The sequence below is a fragment of the Pan paniscus genome, chromosome 20 (assembly GCF_029289425.2).
Source record: "Pan paniscus chromosome 20, NHGRI_mPanPan1-v2.0_pri, whole genome shotgun sequence".
Classification (NCBI taxonomy): domain Eukaryota; kingdom Metazoa; phylum Chordata; class Mammalia; order Primates; family Hominidae; genus Pan; species Pan paniscus.
The window spans coordinates 38,867,897-38,883,862 of NC_073269.2; the positions used below are offsets into that span (position 1 = coordinate 38,867,897).

The window sequence follows — 15,966 nt, forward strand, 5'->3', positions numbered from 1 at the left end:
CTTAATAAACTAGACATAGAAGGAACATACCTAACATAATAAAGGCCATATATGACAAACCCACAGCTAACATCATACCGAGTAGGGAAAAGCAAAAAGCCTTTCCTCTCAGAACTGAAACTAGTTAAGGATGACTACTTTCACCACTCTTATTCAGCACAGTACTGGAAGTCCTAGCAAGAGCAGTCAGGCAAGAGAAAGAAATAAAAGTCATCCAAATTAGAAAAGAGAAAGTCAAATTTTTTCTCTTTGCCAATGACATGATCTTATATTTAGAAAAAACTAGACTTCACCAAACGACTCTTAGATCTGATAAAAAAAAAGTTTAGTAAAGTTGCAGAATACAAAATCAATGTATAAAGAACAGTAGTGTTTCTATACACCAATAATGAATTCCCTGAAAAAGAAATCAAGAAAGCAATCCCATTTACAATAGCTACAAAAAAATAGCTAGAAATAAATTTAACCAAGGAAGTTAAAGATTTCTACAAGGAAAGCTACAAACACAGATGAAAGACAATGAAGCTGACTCAAACTAACGGAAAGACATCCCATGATCATGGATTCGAAGAATTAACATCATTAAAATGACCAGACTCCCCAAAGCAATCAGCAGATTCAGTGCAATCCCTATCAGAACATCAATGACGTTTTTCACAGAAATAGAATAAACAATCCTACTTTATACATATGGAACCAAAAAGGAGCCTGAAAAGGCAAATCAGTCCTGAGCAAAAAGAACAAAGCTGAAGGTATTACCCTACCTAACTTCAAAATACATTACAAGGCTATAGTAACCAAAATAGCATAGTATCAGTACAAAATCAGACACATTGGCCAGTGGAACAGAATAGAGAACCCAGAAACGAACCCACATATTTACTGCCAACTGCTTTTCAACAAAGGCACCAAGAACATACACTGGGGAAAGGACACCCTCTTCAATACATGGTGCTGGGAAAATTGGATATCCATATACAGAAAAATGAAATTAGATCTCTATTTCTCATCATATGCAAAAAATCCATTCACAATGGTTTAAAGACTTAAATCTAAGACCTGAAACTATAAAACTACTAGAAGAAAACATAGAGGAAGCACTCTAGGACTTTAGACAAAAATTTCATGGCTAAGACCCCAAAAGCACAGGCAACAAAAACAAAAATAGACAAATGGAACTATATTAAACTAAAAAGCTTCTGCACAGCAAAGGAAACAATCAATAGAATGAAGAGACAACCTGTTGAATGAGACAAAATATTTGCAAAATATTCATTCAACAAGAGGCTAATACCCAGGATATACAAGGAACTCAATTCTCTGTCTCTCTCTCTCTTTTTTTTTTTTTTTAAGGAACACAACTCTTAATAGCAAACAAACAAACAAACAAAACCAATCCCATTAAAAAGTGGGCAAAGAATCTAAATAGACATTCCCCAAAAGCAGACATACAAATCGGCAACAGGCATATGAAAAAAATGCTCAACATCACAAATCATCACAGAAATGCAAATCAAAACCACAATGAGATATCATCTTACTCCAGTTAGAATGGCTATCATTAAAAAGACAAAAAATAACAGATGCTGATGTCAACCTAAAATAATCAAAAGGGTGAGAATCTAGTTTAAAGAGAGTTTATTCAAGCACAAAGTTTGAGGACAGGCCACCCAGGAAGTAGATTCCAAAGAACAGAAGTCTGTGTTCTGAAGTGCACAAGTTTGGGATCGCTAATAGGACCACATGTAGGAAAGCTTAACAGAATTTCAGTGTCTTTCTATGTAAGACTGAATGCATAGTTACAACAATCTAATTAGTTGAGGCAGTCTTTTTCTTTCAGGAAAGGTATATTTAACATTCCACATTGAAGATGTAACAGTCATGGGGTCATGGGTGCCATCTGGTCTTAGGTAGAAGAACAATAAAGGAAGCAAGCAGTTCATCTTTATAGATGAGTGACTGGAAGGAGGAGAAGGTCTGGTTTCTGGTTTCTCCTAGTCATTTACAAAACAACAGCAATGAGGAAGAGAACTAACCTATAAGAAGCAGAATAGCCAACAAGCTACCTTGCTCAGTCTCCAGGGCTTAACTTCCCCCTTTGCATAATACATTTAGAGGGTCCTGAAATTTTTTTTCTTTTCTTTTTTAAAATTGAGACAGGGTCTTGTTCTATCACCCAGGCTGGAGTACAGTGGAATGATTGACCTCCTAGGCTTAAGTGATCCTCCTTCCTCAGCCTCCTGAGTAGCTGAAACCACAGGCATGCACCACTATGCCTGGCTAAGTTTTTCATTATTTGTAGAGACAGGTTCTCCCTATCTTGCCCATGCTGGTCTCAAACTCCTGGACCCAAGTGATCCTCCCACCTCAGTTTCTCAAAGTACTGGAATTACAGGAGTGAGCCACCATGCCTGGCCTGAAATTTTACTTTATTTTATTACACTGATGAGGATGTGGAGAAAAGGGAACTTTCATACACTGTTGGTGGGAATGTAAATTAGTACAGCCATTATGGAAAACAGTATGGAGGTTCCTCAACAAACTAAAAACAATTACCATATGATCCAGCAATCCAACTGCTGGGTATTTATTCACAGGCAAGGAAATCAGTATATCAAAGGGATATCTACACCCCCATGTTTATTGCTGCACAATTCACAGTAGCAAAGATATGAAATGAACCTAAGTGTCCATCAATGGACAAACAGATAAAGAAAATACGCTCTATTTACACAATGAAATATTATTTGGCCATATAAGAGAACAAAACCATGTCATCTACAGCAACATGGATGGAACTGGAGGCCATTATGTTAAGTAAAATAAGCCAGACCTAGAAAGATAAATATGGCATGTACTCATTCATATATGGGGGCTAAAAAAGTTGACCTCATGGAGGTGGAGATTATAATGATAGCTACCAGAGGCTAGGATGCATGTGGCTATGGGTGTGTTTGTGGGGGGCTGGGGGGCAGGGGGCTGAATGAAGAGAGGTTGCTTAATAGGTATAAGCATACAGTTAGATAGACGAAATAAGTTATCATGTTCGACAGCAGAGTAGGTTGACTAAAGTTAACAACAAAGTATTGTATATTTCAATATAGCTAGCAATGAGGACTTGAAATATTCTCCACACCCAGAAATGATAAATGCTCAGCTGGGTGTGGTGGCTCACACCTGTAATCCCAGCACTCTGGGAGGCCGAGGTGGGCAGATCTCTTGAGGCCAGGAATTCAAGACCAGCCTGGCCAATGTGGCAAAACCTTGTCTCTAGTAAAAATACAAAACCTAGCCAGGTGTGGTGGCATGAGCCTGTAGTCCCAGCTACTCGGGAGGCTGAGGCACAAAAATGTCTTGAACCCAGGAAGTGGAGGTTGCAGTGAGCCGAGATCACGCCACTGCACTCCAGCCTGGGTGACAGCGTGAGACTCCATCTTAAAAAAAAAAAAAAAAAAGATAAATGCTTGTGGTGATGGATAGCCCAAATACCTGACTTAATTGTTACACATTCTATGCACATTACAAAATATCACATGTACCCCCACATGTGCATGTAAATATATTTAAAATATTTTTTAAAATGTAAAAATATTATGCATTAATAAAAAGATACAATTGTTTAAAAAGAAAAAAATGTTTTATAACATTTTTTGAGAATGGTATCTCAAGACTGGTTTAATTAGCATTTCCTTTTTTTTTTTTTTTAGGGACAGGGTCTTTCTCTGTCTACCAGGCTGCAGTGCAGTAGTACAGTCATAGCTCACTGCAGCCTTCAACTCCCACACTCAAATGAACCTCTTACCTGAGCTTCCTGAGTAGCTGAGACTACAGGTGCATGCCACCATGCCTGGCTAATTTTTAAAATTTTTTTTTGTAGAGATGGGTTCTCACTATGTTACCCAGACTGGTCTTGAATTCCTGGGCTCAAATGATCCTCCTGCCTCAGCTTCCTGAGTAGCTGGGACTACAGGCACACAGCACCATGCCAGGGTAATACAGTTGAAATTTTAAAATACAGATGGTTCTCGACTTACAACAGGGCTACATCCTGATAAACCCATCATAAATTGAACAAACTGTATATCAAAAATGCATTTAATCCTGGCAATACAGCAGATGGTTCCCAACTTATGATGGTTCAATCTACATTTTTTAAGCTTTATAATGGTGTAAAAGCAATGGGCATTCAGTATCAATGGTAACTTCATTATGAGTTGTAAGGAGTTCCTCAATTTATAATAAGATTACTTCCCGATAAATACATCATAAAGTCGAAAATTCCTAGGTGGAACCATCCATCGTAAGTCAGGGAGTGCCTGGATAAAGCTTTTAATAGATCATTTTTTAAAATACTCTTAAAATCACATTTGCATATTAACTCGCAGTTTACTTGATGTAACCTTCAGGAAACTTACCAAACACATAAGACTGTCACGTTCCTGGGTTATATTTTCTGCCAGGCCAACAAGGTTTGCCAGGTACTGATGAGCAGACATTTCGTTCCCCATGGCTTTTTCAACCTGCTTTTTGAGGACCTCAATTTTCTTTTGAGATTTCCTAGAGAGTTACCCCAAATGGTAGAATAAGAAGCCCATTAGTTTACATGACTAGGGCATGGTGAATATCTGTATTACAAAAACAGCAAGTATGTTAGCATTTAAATGCTATTCTTCAGCAACCTAAATCTTCTATTAAGTTTCAAGGTGAGAAGAGGTAACTGAATTTAATTTGAAACCAAGCATAATTAGTGACCCCAACTCAAGTGAATAAGAGGAGTTGCAAATGTCTAACAATGAATAGGTTCTTTTTTTTTTTTCTGAGACACAGTCTTGCTCTGTCACCCAGGCTGGAGTGCAGTGGCATGATCATGGCTCACTGTAACCTCTGCCTCTCAGGTTCAAATGATTCTCATGCCTCAGCCTCCTGAGTAGTTGGGATTAGAGGCATGCGCCACCACACGCAGCTAATTTTCTGTATATATACATATATATATATATTTCTAAGTAGCCAGGGCTTCTCTATGTTGGCCAGGCTGGTCTTGAACTCCTGACCTCAAGTGACCTGCCCATCTCGGCCTTACAAAGTGCTGGGATTACAGGTGTGAGCCACCACACCTGGCCCATAGGCTCATTAAGTATTATTCCATTAACTTTCTGGCTTATGTTCTAAAAGGCACTTTCGAAAAAAAGATCCAGAAATTCCAAAGTAGACTTTTAGGAAATGGTTAGAAAAGAGCTCCTAGAACTTTGAATCTTAGGGTTATCAATATGACCATCAACCATATTTCAATTATAGACTTTAGAAATGTTGGTTAACGTTGGTTAACAGCAACAATACTTATTATAGTCTGATATCCAGTAATTTCAATTACCCTTTTCCATTTTATAGCCACTATTAGAAAAAGAAAAGATTAAAAGAAATGAAATGGAATATTCTTCATTTGTCTTTTTTTTTTTTTGAGACAGGGTCTCACTCTGTTGCCCAGGCTGGAGTGCAGTGGCGTGATCTCGGCTCACCGCAACCTCTGCCTCCCAGGCTCAAATGATTCTCCTGCCTCAGCCTCCCGAGTAGCTGGGACTACAGGTGCGTGCCACTACCGCCTGGCTAATTTTTGTATTTTTAGTAGAGACGGGGTTTTGCCATGTTGGCCAGGCTGATCTTGAACTTCTGACCTCAAATGATCGCCTGCCTCAGCCTCCCAAAGTGCTGGGATTACAGGAGTGAGCCACTGCACCCAGCCCATTTGTCTTTTTTAACTATTGAAAATAAAAGCAACTTAAAGGAAAAAAAGACACAAACCTATTGATTTTCTGTGCTCGTTCAAGTTCGGCTTCCAGTGCTTTGTTTTGCTCTGTCAAACTGTTCTTCTCTAACAGCAGGCTCTTCTTCTGCGCTTGCAGGACTGTCAGCTTCTCCATCAACTCCTCCATCTCAGCCCTTTCTTTCTCTTCTTCCTTCTGTAATTGGCTGAAGGACAAAAACATTACATGCTCGTATCCAGCACAATGAAGCTAAAATGGGGCAGTCAGATAACGAGGAAGATGAGTGATAACAGCCCAGCCCTCCAGCCCCTGGGTGGGTCACTTGGAATGCCTCTGTGGAAACATCTCCCCATCCTGGGCCCTAGAGGACCTGGGACCAAGCTGCTAGACCACCGGAGAGAGGGTGTGACTGGGCACACACTACGTGTGTGTCTGTGTGAGACAGGGTCTCACTCTGTTGCCCAGGCTGGAGTGCAGTGGCACAATCATGGCTCACTGCAGCTTCGAACTTCTGGACTCAAGCAATCCTCCTACCTCAGCCTCCCAAGTTGCTGGGACCACAGGCACACATGATACCTGGCTAATTTTTGTATTTTTTGTAAAGATGAAGTCTCACTATGTTGCCCAGGCTGGTTTCGAGCTCTTGGGCTCAAGTGATCCTCCTGCCTTAGCTTTCCAAAGAGCTCGGATTACAGGCATGAGCCACCACACCTGGCCACACACTTCTTTGATGGTGATGATCTAACCTCTTTTTCTCCCACAGTTTTGGCTTATGTCTCTGTCTCTCTGTCTCTCTCTCTCTCTTTGTCTCTCTGTGTGTATGTGTGTGTGTGTGTGTGTGTGTGTGTGTGTGTATGTGTGTGTATACCCTATTCCTTCCAAAAAATCTAAGATAGCTCTATTTTTTACATGGTTATAAATGCCAGATTTATTTTTAAAAAAACCTGCTAAAACAATTTTTCCATAATAATGTAATTATAAATACATGTTTTTAAGACAAAAGAAACAAAGAACAAAGGGGCACTTATTTTGCTGAACACCAGCTTGGGTGTTACCGAATTTGCATAGAGAGTAACTTGGGATAGGGGCTGCATCCTTTACCAGCGCAGCAGGAATACACAACAATATATGATTTTAAGGTTTATCAACTGTAACTGTAAAACATACAAAATCCAAGATTCATTTATTTCACTGAAAACTTATTTATTATTTTATTGGATAAATTGTTGAACTGGATTAACGATAAAAGGTTAAAGAAGAATGTTGAAAATACCAAGACTTCTGCTTTCAGCCAAGATAGAGTTACAGAGACCAGATTTACTCCTCAGCTAGAAAACCAGGCAAAACAGAAGAAACAACAGTTTTCGGACTTTGGACAACAGGCGAGGCAGGACTGTGATCCCAAAGGGAAGGGAAAACAAGGTGAGTGCTGCAACTGCTCCCTCCGCCTTCCTGTCTGGCAGACACCTGCTGAGCCCAGGAGCCAGAGATCCAAGAGCAGGAAGGTCAAGGCAGCTGGAATTTCCAGGGCAGGGCAGAGGGTGTTTCACGGAGGGAGAAAGGGCTCTGGAGACCTTGAAGGGTCTTTGGCTGGGTACTGATCTGTCCGTGTGTGAGAGGAAACTGCGTAAAGCCTAGGAAAGAAACACTACAAACAGTAGGCAGAACAATTTCTGACATGCACAAAGAACAGGAAATAGTTCATACCCCACCAGTCAGAATGGAAAGGCCTTATAATAAAAGAGATATTGGATAGAATCCTTAGAAGAGTGTTACTGTCTTAGTAGTGGGGCTAACTTAGCCCTAAGACTAGAGGTTGCTTTGGGCCCACCCTAACAAAAATCAGCTTTGAAAGAATCCAGCTTAGCCACATGCAGTGGCTCACGCCTGTAATCCCAGCACTTTGGGAGGCTGAGGTGGGAGGATCCCTTGAGCCCAGGACCTCAAAACCAGCCTGGGCAACATAACAAGACCCTGTTTCTACAAAAAGAAAAAAAAAAAAGAAAACAGAAAAGAAAGTAAACAAATAAATAAATAAATAATCCAACAATTCTCTAGTGGCTTAAGTGTGCACCAGAATGAAATCTAACACTATTTAAAGCAATGCAATATGTCTAACATCCTGTAACATAAAATCTACACCATCCAGCACCCAATCAAGCATGAGAATAAGCAATAAAATATGATCCATGATCAGGAGGGGAAAAAATCAACAGAACAGATTCAGAAGTGAGAGAGATGATGGCGCTGGCAAACAAAGGTTTTTAGAAAAACATGCTCCTACATTTGAGAAAGAAGAGAAAAATAGCATGCTGGGGACAGAGACGGAGAATACAAAAAAGACTCAAATGGATCTTTCTTACAGAGATGGGAAAAATCATTACACAAAGTGAACAATATATTGGATGGGACTAACAGCAGATTAGATTGTAGAAGGATAGATTTGTGAAGTTGAAGAGATAGTAATAGACACTGTCTGATTGAAGCCCAGAGAGAAACAAGTGTGGGCTAAAAGTGAACAGAACAGTCAACAGGACAACATCAAGCAGTCCAGGAGAGGTGAGAGGGAAAAACAGAAGAGACCGTTCAAGAAATAATAGCCAAAAGATTTCCAAACTTGATGAAAAATACACACTGATAGCCCCAAGAAGCTTAATGAACTTCATGTAGAGTAAAGAAACCATGCTGGCCGGGTGTGGGGTCCCCCACTGTAATCCCAGCACTTTGGAAGGCCAAGGCAGGAGGCTCCCTCAAGGCCAGGAGTTTGAGACCAGCCTGGGCAACATAACAAGACTCTGTCTCTACAAAAGATTTAAAAATTAGCCGGGAGCAGTGGCACATGCCTGTAGTCCCAGCTACTCGAGAGGCTGAAGCAGGAGGATCACTTGAGCCCAGGAGGTCAAGGCTGGAGCAAGCAGTGATTGCACCACTGCACTCCAGCCTGTCCAACAGAGCCAGACCCTGTGCAAAAAAGGGTCTGAAAGAAAGAAAGAAACCATGCTAAGGCATATCCCAATTAAAATGCTGAAAAACAGTGACAATGAAAAATTCTTAAAAGCCTCAGAGAAAACACACGTTATCTTCAGAAGAATACAGATAACCGTGACAGCAGATTTTCATCATAAACGACGCAAGCCAAAAGACTATCAACAGCCAGCATCTTTAAAACCGAATGGAAAAAAACCCACAAACTACCAAAAACCTGTCAGCTTGGAATTCTTCACCCAGTGAAATCATGTAATCAATAAAGTTTCATAATTTTCCCAACGGAAGTACTGTAAATCTTTCCACATCTATTTGTGAAGCTTTGTCAATGGTTCCTTCCTTTTAATTAAAAAAATTTTTTCTCATGATGATAGCCTATCATTACCTTAGTTTTCAAAATATCATTTTCTTTTTTTTTTTTTTTTTTTTTTTTGAGATGGAGTCTCACTCTGTCACCAGGCTGGAATGCAGTGGCGCCATCTCCACTCACTGCAACCTCCGCCTCCCAGGTTCAAGCAGTTCTCCTGCCTCAGCCTCCCAAGTAGCTGGGACTACAGGCATGCGCCATCACACCCAGCAAATTTTTGTATTTGTAGTAGAGATGGGGTTTCACCCTGTTAGCCAGGATGGTCTCGATCTCTTGACTTCATGATCCACCTGCCTCAGCCTCCCAAAGTGCTGGGATTACAGGTGTAAGCCACCAGGCCTGGCCCAAAATACCATTTTCTACACATTTTTTTCCTACAAAGAAATACAATTAATTTTTATAAATTTTCTGTTTTGAACAATTTTGCTAAAACCTCTTATTTTTAATGATTTGTAGATTTGTTTTCTACAGATAGAATTATGTCATTTATGAATAATGACACTATTGTTTTCCCTTTTCCCAAACCTTCTAAGTTTTTCATGCCACGTGTGTCAGTTACCACTTGGTAGCCAGTGCTGTTAATGTTGTCAGAAATGGTGTCAGAGGGCAACCTTGTATTGTTTCCAATCTCAATAGGAAAGCTTTCAACATTTCCCTACTTGGTGTGATCTTTATTGTAGCTGTATTTTTTAATAGAACTTTAGAATGTTAGAATTTAATAGAAGTTTTACATCTACATTCATAAGTAAAATGAAAAGTAATTTTCCTTTCTTATACTATCACTGTTGGGTTTTGGTATCAAGGTTATACTAACCTCATTAGATTAAGGAGCATTAATTCTTTTTCTGTTTCTAGAAATGTTTATGTAAGACTGAAATTATTTCTTCCTTGAATATTTGTAGAGCTCTCTAGTGAAGGTATCCAGGCCTGGAGTTTTCAAAGGAAGATTTTTTTTTTAATTCAATTCTTTTAATGATTATAGGACTATTCAGGTATTCTTCTTCTTCTTGAGTCAGTTTTAAGGTAAGCTTTTCAAAGAATTTGACTATTTCATCTAAATTTTCAAATGTATTGACATAAATTATTTCTAGGTGCACACAAATTTAAATTTGTGTGAATTCTACTTGGTAAATTGAGCCTTTTATCTTTGTGAATCATGCTCTTTGCTTAGTATTTTTGTCTGTTCTGTTTGAGACAGGGTCTCACTCTGTTGCCCAGCTAGAGTACAGTGGTGCAATCACTGCTCAGTGCAGCTTCAAACTCCTGGGCTCAAGTCAAAAGTCATCCTCCTGCCTCAGCCTCCTGATTAGCTGGGATTACAGACGGTAAGCCATCACACCCAGTTAGTTTCTAAATTTATGGCAGAGACAAGGTCTCCCTATGTTACCCAGGCTGGTCTTGAACCTCTGGACTGAGCCACCATGCCTGGCCTAAGTAGTATTTTTTACCTTAACATCTACCTTGTTAGAGATTAAGATCTACCATGTCTATTTTGGTTTGTACTTGAGTAGTACTGCTTTTCCTGCCCTTTTACTTTTGACCTTTCTCTATCCTTATGCTTGGGACATATATCTTAAAGACAACACAGATGTGCTTTAGTTTACACTGTGACATTCTTTGTCTTTTAACTGGAGCATTTTATCCATTTAGCGTATCTACTGCTGGTATGTTTGGCTTTAAATCTAACATTTTACTTTTTGTTTTCTATTCGCCCCTTGCCCACCTTTCATTTTCCTGCTCTTATTTGGATTGTTTTTTAATCATTCTTTTTACCCCCATACTAGTTTAAAAGTTATATACATTGTTTTCAGAAATTTCATCATGCATATTTTCAAATTATAAAATTAGTCAATACTTTTATCCTCTTCTAATGATATAAAGACTTTAGAACACAAACTCCATGTGCCTTGTGCCTGATTATATGCTATTATTGTTGTGCCTTTTAATTTTATGTATTCTTAAATCCCCAAAGATATTATCATTTTATAGACTCAGTATTCATTACATTTATCTATATATTTACCACTATCATTTACTTTCATTTTACTTCCTTCTTGCTTCTCAGGCATCCTGCCTTGAATCAACCATCCCCTCCTCAGGGGCCTCCCTTGAACATTGTATCTAAAGCAGTCCTCCTGACTGCAAGTCTCTCTCCATCTTATTATCCTCATATATAGATATATATATAAATACTAATAGTTACATATATAAATATATATACATACATATAATATATATATAAACAACATCTTTAAGAGTAAGAATTCTTAATTTTGGCTATTGTGTGTTTCAGTTCTAAAAATTCTATTTGTTTCTTTTTCAAATCCACTATGTCATGTTTTGTAGTTCCCTGAAGAAATTTTAGAGCTTCTCTGTCTCAAACTCCTGGGCCCAAGAGATCCTCCCACCCTGGCCTCCCAAAGTGCTGGGATCACAGGCTTGAGTCACTGTGCCTGGCCTCACCCAGGACTTTCTTAAAACCCTCCCAGATGAAATGAAACACTTTTATTCCCTGTGGCTTAAGGAAGAAAGACCAGGGGCCAGGCATGGTGGCTCATGACTATAATCCCATCACTTTGGTAGGCCAAGGCAGGAGGGTCACTTGAGAACAGGAGTCCAAGACCAACCTGGGCAACACAGCAAGACCCATCGCTGCAGAAATACTTAATAATTAGCCCCGCACGATGGCGCGTGACTATAGTCCCAGCCACTGGGGAGACCGAGGCAGGAGAATCGCTTGAGCCTGGAGTTCAAGGCTGCAAGTGAGCCATGATTGAGCCACTTCACTCCAGCCTGAGACAAGATGAGATCATATCTTAAACTAAAAGAAGAGAATAAAGATCACACATTTTAGTCTAACATTCTGAGGACAGTCCATAAATGCTTTCCCTCCAAACATGTCTGTGGTTTCTCTATTTTTTTTTTTTTGACGGATTCTCACTTTGTCGCCCAGGCTGGAGTGCAATGGCGTGATATTGGCTTACTGCAACCTCCACCTCCTGGGTTCAAGCCATTCTCCTGCCTCATCCTCCTGAGCAGCTGGGACTACAGGCATGTGCCAACACACCTGGCTAATTTTTGTATTTTTAGTAGAGATGGCGTTTCACCATGTTGGTCAGGCTGGTCTCGATCTCCTGACCTCAAGTGATCTGCCCACCTCAGCCTCCCAAAGTGCTAGGATTATAGGCGCATGCCACCACACTTGGCCAATTTTTGTAATTTTAGTAGAGACAGGCTTTTGCCATGTTGGCCAGGCTGGTCTCGAACTCCTGACCTCAACTGATCCACCTGCCTCGGCCTCCCAAAGTGCTGGGATTACAGGCATGAGTCACTGTGCCCGGCCCCATTTTTATCTTTTCTACTGTATTTTGACTGTACTTTTTCTGTTTAGATATGTTTAGATACACAAATACTTACCATTGGTTTATAGTTGCCTGCAGTGTTCAGTACAGTAACATGCTGTGCAGGTTTGTAGCCTAGGAGCAAACAGCTCCACCATCTAGCCTCGGTGTGCAGGAGGCTATGCCATGTGGCTTTGTGTGAGCACACTCTGTGATGCCCACACAATGATGAAATCACCTAATGATGAGTTTCTCAGAATGTATCCCCATTAAGTGACACACGATTGTGTTTTGATAGCCCCCTAGATGTAAGTAAAGAAGGTATAAAAAGTTTAAAAAGAAGTCATTAATGGTGAAGGCAGGGGGAGAAATGACCATTTTAAAATAACAAAGATGCCACCAAATCTTTTTTCAGTGGAAATTGGAGAAAGACCTTTGTGGCTCAGAATGAACTGGCTGGGGAGGGAAAGCCTTTATGGCAGCTTTGGCTGAACAGCTTTGGGCTCAGAGTCAATAGGTGGGTCGAGGGTAGAGGAATGAGAAGGATGGAGCCGGGAGTGTGACCCTAATGGGCTGTCCTGCAGAAGGGGCGGTGTTTGGAGAGAGAATTTATAACATGGAAGAGGGGCAGGAATTCATCAGAGCTAGAATATGTGGAATTCCATGAAGACCTAGTGAAAAATAGACAAAATGAGGAGTGGGAAACTGAGTGTTTTTGTTTTGGCTACAGAAGCTGAGGACACCTTGGAGCTTTGGAGGGCACTTCGGAGGGCAAGGGAGCAGAAGTGCCCTCCGACAGCCTCCACTAGGGAGCCCCTTCCCATGTTGGCATCATAATAGAGATAGGCCACATGCAGAATACTCACTGATTTATCAGCAAAGCAGCTGCTGAACCAGTGCTCACACTGGGGGAATGTCTGGGGAGGAGTTTGGGAAAGGGTTATGCCTCAGGCAAAGGTGAGGTCATGAGGACAAGATTTTTGTGTAGGGATAAAAGGGCTCATTGAACTTGTGCGGGGCAAGCCTCGAGGTGTGGTGTGTATGTGTTCTTTCACCTACCCTGGTTGAAAAGAAGGCAAATAATGGGTATTTTGTCTTGCTTTCTCTGCCCATTGGCAACCCTGCATGGAAGGAACAATGATGCGGGAAATGGCACAAGCTCATGTTCCTGGTGAGCTGTCAGTTGGCTTTGGATTGGACTGGCGGTCACATGTGGAAGCAGAGATGGCTCTCTTTGCTTTTACTATTTTCTAGAAAGATTGGGCTTACTCAAGATGAAGGTGGGAGAAAAACAAGGTGTCAACCCACTTCTCTAAGGAAATTTAGCAAACTCTTTTGGGGAGAGCTAAAGATTTAAGGGGACAGGTTGTATCTACAAAGGGAAGCCTTTATCCTGGCTTGTGGGAGACCTGTATCCTAAAGTAAAGCTGACCATTGCATGCACCTTATCTATATACACAGAGGCCTGCTCAGCAGCCAGGGAGATGCCTGCACAGGGAACCACCAGGGCAGAAAATCCCTCAACTGACACAGTACACACCAAGTACCAGTAGTTCCTCTTCCTAAAATCAGAACAGATGACTAGATGTGAACAAGCAACAAGGGTCATTAGGCAGGATGAAAGAAATTGCAACATGAAAGAGAGATCCAGATAAGCAGAGAAGCTCAAGGGAAACTGAGATAGCAGAGGACTAAGGAAGTTTTAAAAGAACAAAATGCCATGAGAAAAGAAAGTACAGTCACTAAATAAGAGCCAGACTAAACATGATTACCAGAATTTAAAAAATATCACAAGGGCTGAAAGATATATTTGAGGAATCTCTCAGAACTAAGGAAACAAACGATTGGGAAATGGAGAGAAAAGGTACTAGAAGTGGAGGACCCATCCAGGAGGTCCAGCCTTAGGTCATCAGGAACCTCAGAAGGATACGAGAGACACTAGAAAGGAAGAAGTGAATAGCTGAAGGGCATCTGCAGACCTCTGAAGACCTTGGTGGATTCACTGCAGAGGTACCCAATGCAGCGAATGAAAAAAAGACCCCCACACCTACACATATCCTAATGAAATACCAGTCAACCTAGATTGATGAGATAGGCCAGATGCAGTGGCTCATGCCTGTAATCCCAGCACTTTGGGAGGCTGAGGCAGGCAGAATGCTTGAGGCCAGGAGTTCAAGACCAGCCTGGCCAACATGGTGAAACCCCGTCTCTACTAAAAATACAAAAATTAGCCAAGCGTGGTGGCACACTCCTATAATCCCAGCTACTCAGGTGGCTGAGGCACAAGAATTGCTTGAACCCAGAAGGCAGAGGTTGTAGTGAGCTGAGATCGTGCCACTGCACTATTCCAGCCCCTGGGTGACAGAGCGAGACTCTGCCTCAAAGAGAGAGAGAGAAGGAGCGAGACAAAGAGGGAGGGAGGGAGGGAGAGAGAGAGAGAGAGAAATGGTACACCTGTACAGGGCACTTCACCATGAATAGAGCTTGCAGGACTGGAAAGAAGTTGCTCTGGGTGAGTCAGTGAGTGGTGGGTGCATGTGAAGGCCTAGGACATTACTGTACACTCTCGTAGACTAAATACTGTACAATTAGGCTACATTTAAATTATTTTTAAAATTGTTCTTTCTTCAATAATAGATTAATTTTAGTATACTGTAACTTTTTACTTTATAAACTTTTTAATTTTTTAACTTTTTGACTTTTTTATAACACAGCTTAAAACACACATTGTACAAATATTTTCTAATTTTATATTCTTACTCTCAAGCTTTTTTCTATTAAAATTTTTTTTAAACTTTCTAGACATTTTTTTAAAAAATGAAGAACAAATGCCACAGGAGCCTAGGCCTGCAGAGGGACAGGAACATCAATGTCACTGTCCTCCACCTCCATGTCTCATCCCACTGGAAACTCTTCAGGGTCAGTAACGTACATGGAGCTGTCACCTCCTGTGATAACAATGCCTGCTTCTGGACATGTCCTGAAGGACCCGCCTGAGCCTGTTTTACAGTTAACTTTATTTTGTTATAAGTAGAAGGAGTACACTCTAAAATAACAATAAAAAGTAGGGTAAATACATAAACCAGTAACACAGTCATTTACTATCATTATCAAGTATTATGTACTGTCCATAACTGCATGTGCTAGGCTTTCACAGGACTGGCAGTGCAGTAGGTTTGTTTACACCAGCATCACCACAAACACGAGAGTAATGCATTGCTCTACGATGTTACAATGGCTGTGACATCACTAAGTGATAGGAATTTTTTGGCCCCATTATAATTGTATGGGACCACTGTCGTATATGTGGTCCATTGTTGACTGAAGCATTGTTATGTGGTACATGGCTGTATGTTTTTGTAGTTATGACACAGCCACAAAAACACATTGATCACAGGAGCAGATGTTTGAGAAAAATAAAATTATAAAGATGAACATGATTTCAAAAATGTTTCCTTCCTCTACTACAACAAAAAAGCACATGTCTGGCCACACATGGTGGCTCACGCCT

The 15,966-nt window shown here is 40.6% G+C and overlaps 1 protein-coding gene across 1 annotated transcript in view; it reads right to left on the bottom strand.

Moving 5' to 3' along the window:
- CEP89 (centrosomal protein 89) overlaps positions 1 to 15,966 on the bottom strand; it is a 94,267-nt gene that overhangs the window by 16,688 nt on the left and 61,613 nt on the right. Inside the window, exons 15-16 of the mRNA XM_034946500.3 lie at positions 5,800 to 5,967; positions 4,416 to 4,557 (exon numbers count right to left, since the gene is read on the bottom strand). Coding sequence (XP_034802391.2) covers positions 4,416 to 4,557; positions 5,800 to 5,967 — 310 coding nt within the window. The remainder of the gene's footprint in view (positions 1 to 4,415; positions 4,558 to 5,799; positions 5,968 to 15,966) is intronic.